The 13,450-nt window shown below is 39.4% G+C and overlaps 1 protein-coding gene and 1 non-coding gene across 2 annotated transcripts; one reads left to right on the forward strand and one right to left on the reverse strand.

Moving 5' to 3' along the window:
* The first annotated feature begins 1,943 nt into the window (after positions 1-1,943).
* LOC128128011 (uncharacterized) lies at positions 1,944-3,608 on the forward strand. Its single transcript, XM_052766767.1, has 4 exons — positions 1,944-2,033; positions 2,099-2,334; positions 2,421-2,836; positions 3,046-3,608. Exons 1-4 carry the CDS (start codon positions 1,944-1,946, stop codon positions 3,606-3,608), a joined length of 1,305 nt encoding a protein of 434 aa, XP_052622727.1.
* Positions 2,431-2,537, reverse strand: LOC111884901 (small nucleolar RNA R71). The gene has a single exon (XR_002847949.1). It is a non-coding gene; the product is annotated as a small nucleolar RNA R71 (small nucleolar RNA).
* Positions 3,609-13,450: the final 9,842 nt, after the last annotated feature.

The raw sequence follows: 13,450 nt of genomic DNA on the forward strand, positions 1-13,450 counted from the left end.
TAGAAGGCATGCAATGATGTACAAAGAACGCATGGGCGTTATACACGACGTCTAAGACGTCTCTTGGGACGTCCAACGTCCCACATCGCTCAGTTTCATTATTTTTTGTCTCACATTATAAATTGGGACTGGTGCATTCGTTTTTAGGATTCCCACCTGCGATTTTCAGAGTTTTCCCTATGTTTTTAAGGTTTCTAAAACCCTTGGAAACATTTGGAAACACAAATCCATTCCATTTCAATCCGGATTCAAGGCAAGATTCGATTCAATTCATCATCAAGCAACATTTGAAGATCATTCAATCGGTGATTCTCATCAATTTTAGTAACTTTCAGAAACGATTACTTCTTCACAAGGTTCATTTGTTCCATATTTTGATAATCATTAGGTTACAATTGTTGGATGATTTTAAGTTTGTTTATGAATTCTATTGTGCATTTCAATCATTTAATCAAAGTTATTATTTTTATGAATTTAATGGATGGCTAAACCGTTAGGGTTACTTCCGGGGATGTTTATGACTTTTGGATGAACACACTTGATTATTACTTGATTCTAATTAATTCCAATTGTTATTTTATGCTTCACATGATGATCTTTTGGTAATAACGATTGAAATTGGGTTGTATGAAGTTGTTTGATGTCATAATTAAGATAGTTTATTGCCAATTTATCATTTCTTCCAAATTCAATTAGTTTAGGAATAAAGACAAGTGAATGAATCAACATATATTATTCCAATTTATGATATTGAATCTCAATATGGTAATAGGTAGTTGTAAGACATTTTATTGCTAGTTCACTAACTGTTCACATTTCATTTAGACATAAAGGAGTAAGACAATTAGTTGAATGAACATATTATGTACCCAAACTATGTGTTCCAAGTTAATAAACCCCAATTACATCTAAGTAATTGAATTAGGATTCTAGGGAAGAAAGTGTGTGAATCTAAACTGTCTATAACTGAACCGAGAGTACTCTAGTTTTCTCATTGAGATTTTTATTTTTAATTAATAAATTTCCAAGCTTTTGTTTGAATTTTGTTTTAATCTTTTTTGTGACAATTGATAGTAATACTTTTCTTTTTATTGACTGCTTTGACACAAAGTTTAACCACGAACTCCTTGTGGATTCGACCCGACTTACCATATCTACTTAGGTTAGTTGGTTTATTTTTAACCGAGACAACGACCTCGATCAAAATTTGGCGCCGTTGCCGGGGAGATTGTGCACTTGAGCTATTGTGTTTAATTAGTTATAGTCTTTTACTTTCATTTTAAATTCTTGTTTGCAGTTCACGTTTTGTTTTATTTGTGTTGTGCAGGCACACCGGTGCATGCATACGAGACATAGCGGATGCTCTTCACTACTTGCATTCAATCCGGAAATCGAACGAACAACTCGCTCAAATCGGGTCGCCAAAAGGAAAATCAACACTATGAGTGTAGATAATGTTGTTGTGGAAGATGTGGTCGAGGGGCGTGAGGGTGCAGCCAACAATCCTCCACCACTAGTTCCACCATTAGCTCCTCAATTCCCAAACAACAACAATGGGAATAATGAGAATAACAACAATGCCGGTGCACCAATCATCCAACCAGTGCAACCACAACCAAATAGAAACAACCGTGGCCAAAATGGTGGGAATGGAGGAAATTGGGCACAAAATATGGGAGGCAATGTAGGAAACCACAACGGTGGTAATGTTAGAAATCAAAACCAAAATCCTAGAAATGTTGGTCCTCAATTCGGTAATGGTGGTGATGGTGGTAACGAGGATGACTGGGACTTTGATGATGGAAGTGACAACGGACTTGGTTGGAATCAGAACCACAATGGTGGTAACAGGCGAAATCAAGGCAATCGGGGTGGAAATGGGAACTACAACAATAATTGGAACAACTAGAATTTCCCCAATGGTGGCAACAATGACTACAACGATGGATTCGGAAATCAAGGCTTTGGGAATCAATATCGAAGGAATCCAAATGGTGGATTCAATAATGCAAATGGAGGATACTACAACAAAGGTAACCAATTCCCTCATCTTTATTTTCCGCAACCTAATAGACAATCTGTGGCGTCTCATTTTCAGCCGGGAGAGTATGATGATGCTTCACTTATACTCTTCGTGGAAGGAAATGAGCATCATGTGGAAGTAAGACCACAACTAATTAGTGTCTTACCCATCTTTAGAGGCCATAAAACTGATGATCCATACAATCACCTCTATGAGTTCCTTGCAATTGCTAACGCGAATACTCCGCGAGGAACTAATAGAGATTCATTTAGACTTCATTTATTTCCGTTCACTTTAAAAGAAAAAGCTAAGTATTGGTTCACTTCTCTTTCCCCCATAGTATTACTACTTGGGAGCAATTAAAAACTAAATTTTTGCAAGAGTTTTACCCTGCTAGTAAAACAACGGAAATAAGAAAAGCTATACAAGATTTTGCTCAAAAACCCAATGAAGAATTTCATGATGCATTTGAACGCCTCAAGGAATTGTTGCGTTCATGTCCCCATCATGAATTTCCCCGTTGGCAAGTTGTACGTTTCTTTTATGATGGAGTCGACACTGCCAATCAAACCATGATTAATGCCTCGTCTGGCGGCACAATTATGATGCAAGATAGTGAAGATGCTTGGCGATTCTTGGAGCAGTTGAGTCATGGTTCAAAAACCAATTACTCAGCTAAGAAACGGGACAACCCAGTTTCATTGGCTGTTTCTGTTGGACTAGAAAAAAACTGGAAAAATGAAGTCAAATCTGATATTAATTCTTCAAATAAAAAATTTGACTTACTACTCTCTAGTCTAGGCAAAGAGAAAGGTGTGTTTTTTTTTCGCAGGGACATAAGATATACGTAAGTTGTGGAGATTCAGGACACATTGCAGATGAGTGCATGAGAAGTCAAGAGGAAATCAATCAAGTTCATGACTATGGTCAATTCCAAAATAATCCATGATCATTCAATCGGAACTACAACCAAGGCGGGAACTACAACAATAATAGGAATTTCAACAACAACAACCGTTAAGGGAATTACCAAAACCAAAATCAGCCAAAACAGTTCCAACAGTCCAACTTTAACCAAGGTGGAACATCAAAGAAGGAGGAAATAGGTAGCAACAAGTTGGACAAAATCGTGGAGTTTATAACTCAAACATACCAAAAAGCTGACACCAACTCCAAATCCATAGCTGCTATCGAGAAGCAGATTGCTCAACTGGCGGAGAAAATTAGGAAAAGAGAAGATGGCAAGTTTCCAAGCACCACAACAGTCAACCCATCTCACACCCAAAGACCCGGAAAAGAGCATCAAGTGAACGAGGTAATCACCTTGCGTAGTGGGAAAAAGGTTGACAACAAGGTAAGTGCTCCCACCTTAGATAATGACAGTGACACTGAAGTCATATTTGATGAAAAAGAAGAGTTTAAGAAAGGTTTCAAATCTGAAAAACAAAAAGTAGTTAAGGGTAAAGATGACTCTAAAGTTGGGGAGCATGGTGTGGAGGTTAATACCGCACCATACCCTTCAGCTTTAGAGAAACCGACATCCTTCCCTTTTGGGAAGAGAGGGCAGAAAATGGAAGACATGTGAGATTTATTTAGTCAAAATTAAAATAAATATCCCGTTAGTCAAACTTATTAAGGAGGTACCTTCTTATGCTAAATTTTTGAAGGATTTGTGTGTTCAAAAACGCAAACTCCAAGCACACCTCCCTAAAAAGATTGACTTAACCGAGCATGCGAGTTCCATAATATCAAATAAACTTTCACCCAAGCTTAAGGATCCCGGGGCACCTTTCATTTCTATTACCCTAGGTAATATTAATATCAAAAGTGTTAATATAATCCCAGGAAATCTTTTTGATCAACATGACTTAGGCACTTTAGAACAAACTGATATTATTTTGCGATTGGCCGATAAGTGACTAGAACCTTGTCTACATAGCCTAGAACCACCAAAGCACAAAAGAAATGGACTAACATGAGTTCACTACCGTAAACTCATGTGTTTACAGCCGTAAACTCCTCAAGGAGTGGCCCATGGACCGTAAACTCCCTATTGTGTCCATTTTGAGCCCCAATCACTTCCTTAGCCCTTGATTTGACTCTAGCATGATTCTATGAGTGAGATAAGACCTTTAAACATCCCATGACACCACTATCATGAGTTTACAGCCGTAAACTCATGGGGGAAGTGGTCTTGAAACCGTAAACACCCATAAGGGCCATCATTTGAAGAGTAAACTCCAATGTGAATCCATACACACCTTCTATGCACTTGTAGCAAAGTGTTTTATGTAGTAAGACATCCTTACTTGCTTAATTAGTTATTAAATGACTAATTAAATACTTGAATGTATCATTACATGTTAAATAGGATTCACGTGTGTGGTTAAGTCCTCACTTGACACTTAGCATCCTATACCGTCCATTCATCCGAATCGCCCACGACAGGTGAGTTCGTACCCCTGAATCAACCTTTTAAATGATTTTAACTGCTTCTATAGAGGGGAATACAAGTTGAACTGTATAGTTATTAGATAAATCACATGTGATTAATAACTGTACAACAAAATAGATTTTTCATGTTAAACTGTTTATCCAGATTAAAGGTTTCCAAATCAGGTTTTTCGAATCTTGTTAAAGTATGAATATCCCTTTTTAGATCATTAAAGGTTATCCAAGGTTTTTCAAAGTTTGTTTACTTAAGAGACATCCAGTCGTGATTTGATATCAAATGTTTTTCTTCACTTAAACCGTTTTATACAAACCATTTTACAAAGTTGTTTAGGAAAGGTTTTTCAAAGGATTTCCAAAGGTTTTCAAAGCTTGTTTTACATAACGACATCAAGTCGTAAATTCTTATTTTTAAAGGTTTTCCAAAGGTTTTACCAAAGGTTTCTTCTATGCTTCTATGCTTCTACTTCGTTAAATGCATGCCTGTACTTGTATAGTTATATAAATAATGTTTAAAGGACTTAGGAAGGTTAGTTCGTCCTATTTCCTTTTCCTCGTTGGGATGTGGTCTGGTGGGTATCGGATATCCGTACGAAGGTCGTTTAAACATTAATTATATATCATGTATACATGTATAGACATAAAGGTTTACATCGACCATTTCATTTCCCTTGGGTAGCAAGGGCATCCTTCCATTCATCATTCATAGATCATAGACACTAGTAACTATTATAGGAATAGTTAGGAGATTCTAATCACTCTTTCTAGTTCATAGAATTCCAAAGGAGTCAGTTCATTCGTGAGTCTATATCATTATTCTAGTACTTACAATAGAATTTAAAATACGAGATGCATCTTCAGGACACGGATCTCCCCGTCGTCAAGTTGGTAACCAGAGTCTCCTGGAGGGAGAGCGGGCATTGTGTGTATAGATCTATATGGGACTGACACTCCCACACCCTGACTGCTAGCTACAGTCCCCGACCTACCAAGCCAAGGGGTGACAAATGTCACATTCTTTCCGACGCTTGCAGGGCATCAAGTACTCTAATGTCTATCAATATGGTTACGAGTATCTCGATGTTTACCTTTTAATTCATGGCCTTAAGGTAATGAGAATTAACACGGTATTCTTGAAACAACCCACTTAGGATTACCATTTGTTTTAGACCTTGCTAGCTGTATCGTTCATTTGATACTGTCTGGGGTCTGTGTTTCTTTGTTTTAGACCTTGCTAGCCGTACCGTTCATTTGATACCGTCTGGGGTCTGGGTTTCCTTTTGTTAGACTGAGCAAGGCGTATCATTCATTCGATACTCTCCTAGAGTCTATAATTTCTTTTGCCTTAGTCAGCAGTATTTCTGCTGAGGCATATGTTATTTTCCCTTAGTATTTTACTAGTGTGTAACAGCTCAAATTTTCAAATAAATTTTTCGTTAAAAATAAAACATCATTATTCGACAAAAGGGTTTATTCCAAGTTTATTTCAAAATAAAAATAATAAATCTCCAGAATCTCCAACAGTGGCAGTGTGTACGTGTCACGCCGGCGCCTTCCCACGGTCATCACTAGTACCTGAAAAACATAAACACAACTAGTAAGCATAAATGCTTAGTGAGTTCCCCAGTATACGACTTACCCACATACGCCTTCCGGCCCGGACCTTTCGGTCCACATAATATTGCCTTCCGGCCCGGACCTTTCGGTCCACATAACATTGCCTTCCGGCCCGGATCTTTCGATCCACATAACATTGCCTTCCGGCCCGGATCTTTCGATCCACAAGATAATTGCCTTCCGGCCCATACACATATATAACACATAACACAAATACTCTAACACATAAAGCACATATATCATACCGTTCTTTCTAACACATAAAGTCTCGCCTTTCGGCCCGTATAATCATACATCACATATAAGCACACATCGCATATAAAGCATCTATCTCTCTAGACATAGCATGAATATAACACACGCGACCTTCCGGTCTAACAGTCAAACCCTTCCGGGTGAAGTATAGTGAGAAGACTCACCTCGTAGTACGCAGGCTATAACCTCCTCGAGCTACTCGCACACAATCCGCTAGTCCGCAGGTTCCCTATAATACCACAGCCCTAGTTAATGATCTTATCAAACAAGACAACTGACCCCTCTAAGATATATACAGGTCAACGATCAATCTTTACCGGACTCGTCGAGTACAAAGGGTAACTCGACGAGTATAGACATCCTGACACCACTCGCCGAGTCCGAAGAACGACTCGACGAGTTCCAGTAGATCTTCAAGCTACTCGCCGAGTCGGAAGAACAACTCGACGAGTCCTAGTGAACCTTCAAGCTACTCGCCGAGTCTGAAGAACAACTCGGCGAGTTCTAGTGAATCTTCAAGCTACTCGCCGAGTCTGATCATTGGACTCGGCGAGTCCCCGCCATGCAGTCAACCCGCTGCCTCCTGTATTTCGCATGATTTCGAAGTATATAGATATAGGGCTTCCTGGACTTTCACATATACTATCACAGGGGTTTTTAAACACTTATAACAACAATATAATCTAACTAACCCTTAATTGGGTTTCCTAAACCCTAAACTCGCATTCAACATAAAAGTTACAGATTTCGATCCGAAAATTACCTGGAAACGTGTTTCCTGTGTCTCCAAACCTCCAATACTCAATTCCTTTGATCACCACCTTGCTCCTCCTTGTCTAACAATCTCTTCAAGCCTTCTCAAGTCCTCTCTCTTGCTTCAAATGCTCACACACTCCCAGGGGATCTTCAATCGGCCAAAAAAACACGACATGACGGCCATAATATCATTATATACGGTTCAGAATCGAAACGGCTAGGGTTCAGCTGAACAGCGTCGACTCGCCGAGTCCCTTATTGGACTCGTCGAGTCCAGTCGCGCGTCTGCGACCAAGACCATGGCCCTACTCGGCGAGTCATGCACCAACTCGCCGAGTCCCCTCCTAAATGTGCCCCAAAATAATTTAAAGAAATACCTGAAATTCCGGGCTGTTACAACTCTCCCCCACTAGAACTAGACTTCGCCCTCGAAGTCTCTCATTCTGCGAATAACTCCGGATGTTGCTCCCGCATTTCTCTTTCCGGCTCCCAAGTCATCTTCGATCCCTTCCGATGTTGCCACTGAACTAACACCAGAGGTATCTCCTTGTTCCGAAGAACCTTGATCTTCCGATCTCTGATAGCTACTGGTCTCTCGGCGTAATTCAGACTCGCATCTACCTGGATATCTTCTAACGGAACCACTGCTGCCTCATCGGCTATACACTTCCTCAGCTGCGATACGTGGAAGGTATTGTGAATCTGATTCAGCTCCGCTGGCAACTCCAACCGATAATGTGACAACCCGATATTTCGAGACAATGTAATGTAAACCAATCAAATTTAGGTCAAAATTGTAACTTTTCTAAAAACTTATTTGGGTTAATTAAAGTAGTAGGAATCTTATCAAGGTTTTCGTACATATAAAGAACCCTAAAATCCGAGTTATAACGAAGAAGTTATGACCAACCGAAGATTCTCGGAAAAACCGGCATCAGCGATTAATCGTAAGACGTGAAATTTCGATGCAATAGTTTTTAGCCTTAAGTATCTAAATGGAAGTTATAGACAACCTCAATCTATGATCGTGCATAAAAAGAACGTCCAAATCTGACTTCGGATGTGAAAGTTATGAATTTTAGAAGAAATTCCTTAATCACGTCATTTTAATAAATAAATAATAAAAATAATTTCGGAATTTGCCAACGGAATCTAAACGAAAGTTGTAGATCATGGTCTCACCTTCGCGTGGATATAAAGAACATCAAAAACGGAGTTCGTATGAGGGAGATATGAATTTTAGAAGTTTAATTAAAATAAATATAAATTTAATTGTAAATTCCTGGTATTATCCGAAGGGGAGTCATCAGATAGGTCCGAAGTACGCCCTGCGTACCTTCGTACGCCCCGCGTACTGAGATCAAGGGCTTCGGATCGTCCACGTCGCCAATATCCGAGGAATCCGACCCGTCCGAAGCTCCGACCCGTCCGACCCGACGTCCCATCCGACCCGCCGTCCCATCCGACCCGCGTACCCAGCAACCCGTCCCATCCGAACCGAGGCAGTCGAGGCTTCGGTCACGCATGACGTACGCGTACGCGCTGCGTACGAGCGTACGCCCCGCGTTCGGAGGCGGTTCAGCCTTCCTATAAATAGGATGCGAGGCTTTCCGAAAAAGTTGCTCAATTCTCTCATTTCTCTCTCGATCTTGCCTCGTTTTCCGTGCCCGTTATAACCCGAAGCTCTGGTCTTTTTGCTCAAGTCCCGAGGGTCGATTTTACTCCCGAGATTCCCGAGAATCCCGAGGAAAATCCGTTTCCCGAGACGAAACTCTGCCCGGTTTTCCATCTCGCTATCTTCAAGCTTTCATGTGAGTTCATACCCCTTAAATAATGTTTTAAACTACTTTTAAATGCTTTATGGGGGGGAATACAAGTAGAATCATGCTACTTATTATGTCAATTGCATGTGATTAGTAAGTAGGAGTATATTACTTATTACATCAATCACATGTGATTAAATTACAACAATCAAAAGATTTGGCTACTCATTTAGCCGTTTTACCAAACAATTTCCTTCAAATGATTTTTTATAAACATTTTATATGTTTTAAACTCCTTATTACACTGTGCCTCTTACTCTGTTTATCATATTTCAAACTTATTTACAACAGTGTTTCAAACAAATGTTCCTTATACTTATATTGTTTTATCAAACTTATGCCTTCAAATGGTTTATAGATTGACATCAAGTCGATCTTTCCTTAAAACTAATATTTATGTTTCAAATGTTTTACCAAACTTATTTATGCTTTTATATTACAAATTGCATGCCCATATATGTATAGACGTATAAATAATGTTTAAAGGGCTTAGGAAGGCTATCCACCTTGTTTCCTTTTCCTCGATTTGGATGTGGTCTGATAGGATTTTGGGTGACCATCCGAAGGTCGTTTCCATATTAATTATATATCAAATAGACATATATAGACATAAAAGTACTTCCATAATCATACGTACTAAACACACCGTTAACAAGTTACCATCGGGGTAACACAGAATCATACTATTACAACTGCTAGATCAATGAGTCAGTTCATTCATGAGTCTATACTAGGAAGAGAATATATACAACTATACTACGAGAACATATACAACTATACTAGAACACTTACATGACAATACTTGCTAGATAAAGAGATCACACATTACCGCTAGCACACGTAGAACATTTCAGTACACCATAAGTACAATTGCGTGATCACACTTACATGAGTACGCTTTCATATACATAGGATAGACGTCACTAGGGGCTATAGCTCAGAACCAGTTTAGGATCTAACTATACTGATAAAGCACACTACGATTGTGATTGTTATATCGAGTATACATGATCACAGGTAATGTGGTGCTCACGGCTTGCATTCATGCAGGGGTCGTGTGTGGGTCCTAAAATCCCTTTGATAGGGGAGCGAATCAGTCTGGGATCTAGACATCACATTATACCTTATCCATCAAATAAGGCAAGTTGAGTATCGGTGTATTGATATATAGACATATATATATATCCAAATACTGTGGTACTTGGTAGTATTACCCTAGATTTAAGGTAATAGGTACGGTTGTAGTTTGACACTACACCATAGTACCATCTCCTTCCCATTACATTCACTTCGCGAATATTTCATAGGAAGCGCGGTAATGTAGATGCTATCTGTTGATAAATAGTAGCCCTTTTAGAGCTACGATTTAGTACTACGTTAATTTTTCCAGTACATATTTCAGTGATAACCTCACTTAAACATAAATGTACAATCTATATTTTGAGTAATAATAGTTATACTTTGGAAAAATACATACTCTTACAAGAAACACACACACAGAACAGTTAAGTCTTGGTAGAAGACTCCTTTTGTTACTAATAGAAATCATAGGGATTTCTAGGGATTTTCAAACATAAACAGTTGAGCTACAAATATTTTCATACTTATACTCGTTTTCTTTTAAAGCAATGTCAAGTCTTAGAAGTTATAAGTTTTCACAAATTAAGACACATTAATACTTATGATCTCACCAGCTTTATAGCTGATACTCGCTTTCAAAATTACTTGTATCCTCAGGTCATCATAGACAGGTACCGATGCAAGGAAAACGGAAGATGGAGCTTATTCAAGACTTATCTTTCATTTTGATTTATGCTTTAGTGTTTATCAAAATTTGTCAGAATACAATTGTATAATAATTATTTTATTAATGCAATGGATGATGTTGTTGCTTGTTTACTACTTTACATTGTTGTTGATATTATACATGACGTCCTCCGCCCCAGAACGTTTCCGCCGTTCTCGGTTTTGGGGTGTGACAGATTGGTATCAGAGCATTGTTTATAGTGAATTGAGTATATCAACCCATAAAAGATATACTAACTATAAATACATATGGGATTAAAAATACTCTGATTGAGAGTTTATACTTTAAATAGTAAAATATTTAAGTAAGTATACGTGCTGCATTCATACTAAAATCAGTGTCACTAGGACAGTACAAAAGAATTACGATTGTTGGGCAACACAAATGTGCTTAGAGACATATGGTCAAAACTGGGAAGATATAGCCTGATCGCCTATATTATCCGAGGGTTGACTAGCATGTGCCTAAGTTTAAGTGTGTGGTTGCAACAATGCTAAAATCTTACCAACCCTACCCCAATGAGAACAATACAACATAACAAAAAAAAAAAATTTAAAATACTATAGGTGTATTTTGGTATTACTATAAGTACTTTATACTTGAGAATTAAAACGGGATCTTCATTATTAAGTTGATAGTTGCTAAGTGGATACACTAAGGCTATATGTAATTAGGATGTTATAGACTTAGAATTTGTGAAAATTTTGCCTTACCCCTATTCTGTGTGAATTTGGAACTAAGGTCATTTATTCGAAGGTCTATCCTGTTTAGGTTACACATAGCTGGTATGCACTTCACAAATAGTGATGTAACTAATGAAGGTTTTCTAAATAATTATCTAGATAGTTCGTCTGATAATTATCCTCTTACCCTAAATTCTCGCATAAAAATCATAGCTGGACTCCATCCCCGTGACAACCAATATCTTCCGAATGAAGTCATAGCTGGTTGGTTTGGAGAAGAACCAGAGAACGATCATCCTATCCCTTGGGATGATCACCATGACGAAGACTTTTCGTATGATGCTAACTCCGAACCAGAAGTTGAGAACCTACCCCGAGTAGCTCCCGTTCCAAATTCCTAACCCTCTTCCGGCTTTTCATGGCCTGACCCTGAGTGAGTGGAATGCTCGGAAACATGGAACCAAGAACAAGATCAGCCCATGCCATTTATTGGCAACCGAAACTTTTGCGACTTGAGTAATGAGGGCTTAGCAGATATAGTCTTGCCAATCTTGGTCCGCAGAGAGGCCATAAATGAGATTCAAGGCAGGACAGCCCTACATCAGATTTCAGAAGAAGTCGCCTATGCTAGAATGCATACCCTCCACACCTTTCTTCTAGAGGATGCTCACGAGAGATCAGAGAGAAACCACGAAACCCTGCTGCAAGCACTGGCTGAATCCCGAGCCGAAGTCATAGAGCTCCGAGTACGCTAGACGGTGTGCGAAAGACACCTACTTGACATGGAACGTCAATTGATTGAACTAAGAGTTCACCAGAGGGATGACCGTCGCGGTAGTAGACGCTTTACTTTATTTCCCTTATAACAAGAAACCGTGTTTTTTCTGTCTATGCCCAATGTGGTATTTTCTATGAAATTATCTTGATTCCGTAAGTACTTTAGTTAGGTCTTTATGCTGTCAGGAACTATCTTCCGAGGATATGATGTAAGACCTTCACAAGGTCATTTTCCAAAAACGTTACATCGTGAATATCAAAGATATTGACAGCCGGCTAACTTCTGTGTCATTCTTCATTCAAGTACTTTTATCTTACCTTCATTTGAGTCTATCTGAAACATGTTTTAGTCAAGTCATTGGACTATGGTGATTTATTTAGGAGACACTCCCAAGTCTCTTTCAGTGGTTGGATCTTGTTATTCACCAACCCACGATACCTCAGTTCGAACGACAAACGTCTTGTGACCATTCTACGAACATATTTCCATTCCGTACTAGGACTGCATCATAGGGATGTAGGTCAAACTTTAGAGATCATACTCTTACTCTTTTCATGAACAATCTAAGTACATCAGGGTCAACCATAATCGCTTACAAATCTTTACTCTTTCATGTTACAGAATCATGGCGTCGTCCGGAAACAACCAACCAAGCAACAAGACCTCTACTTTTCCAATGGACGCCGCCACCTTTCAAACGACAGTTACAGCTGCCGTAGTGGCGGCCGTAACCGCGGTCATGGCGCACCGTAGCGCTAACAGCACAGTCAATGCTGCTAATGGGAATAAAGTTTCCAATCGCAATATCCATCCAGGAAGTCATCCAACAGTAACATCCACAGGCTCGCAAAGCCAGAAAGCAGAGAACAAGAAAAGAAAATGTCAAGCCAAAGTGGAACGCAAACGGTTTCAGAAAATTGCCAGACAGCAGCCACAAACCTCTGCCATCCCAGTACCGAGCAGACCATATAAGGGAACACTCCCGAAGTGCGACCGGTGCAATTTCCACCACGAGGGAATGTGCCGCGTCTTGCAGTGCGTGAACTGCAACAAGAAAGGACACATCGCCCGTTTCTGTAAAGCTACCTTCACCACTAGGGCCAGCCTAAATTGCTATAACTGTGGTGAGTTTGGGCACTATAAAAGAGATTGCTCAAAGAAGGAAAACAAGGAAAGCACCCGTGTTCCCATGACTCCTACCCGACACTTCACTTCCTCCACTGATGTGAGTACTAGCCAGTCATGCCACCAATGCGG

Source organism: Lactuca sativa, chromosome 8 (assembly GCF_002870075.4).
Source record: "Lactuca sativa cultivar Salinas chromosome 8, Lsat_Salinas_v11, whole genome shotgun sequence".
Taxonomy (NCBI): Eukaryota; Viridiplantae; Streptophyta; class Magnoliopsida; order Asterales; family Asteraceae; genus Lactuca; species Lactuca sativa.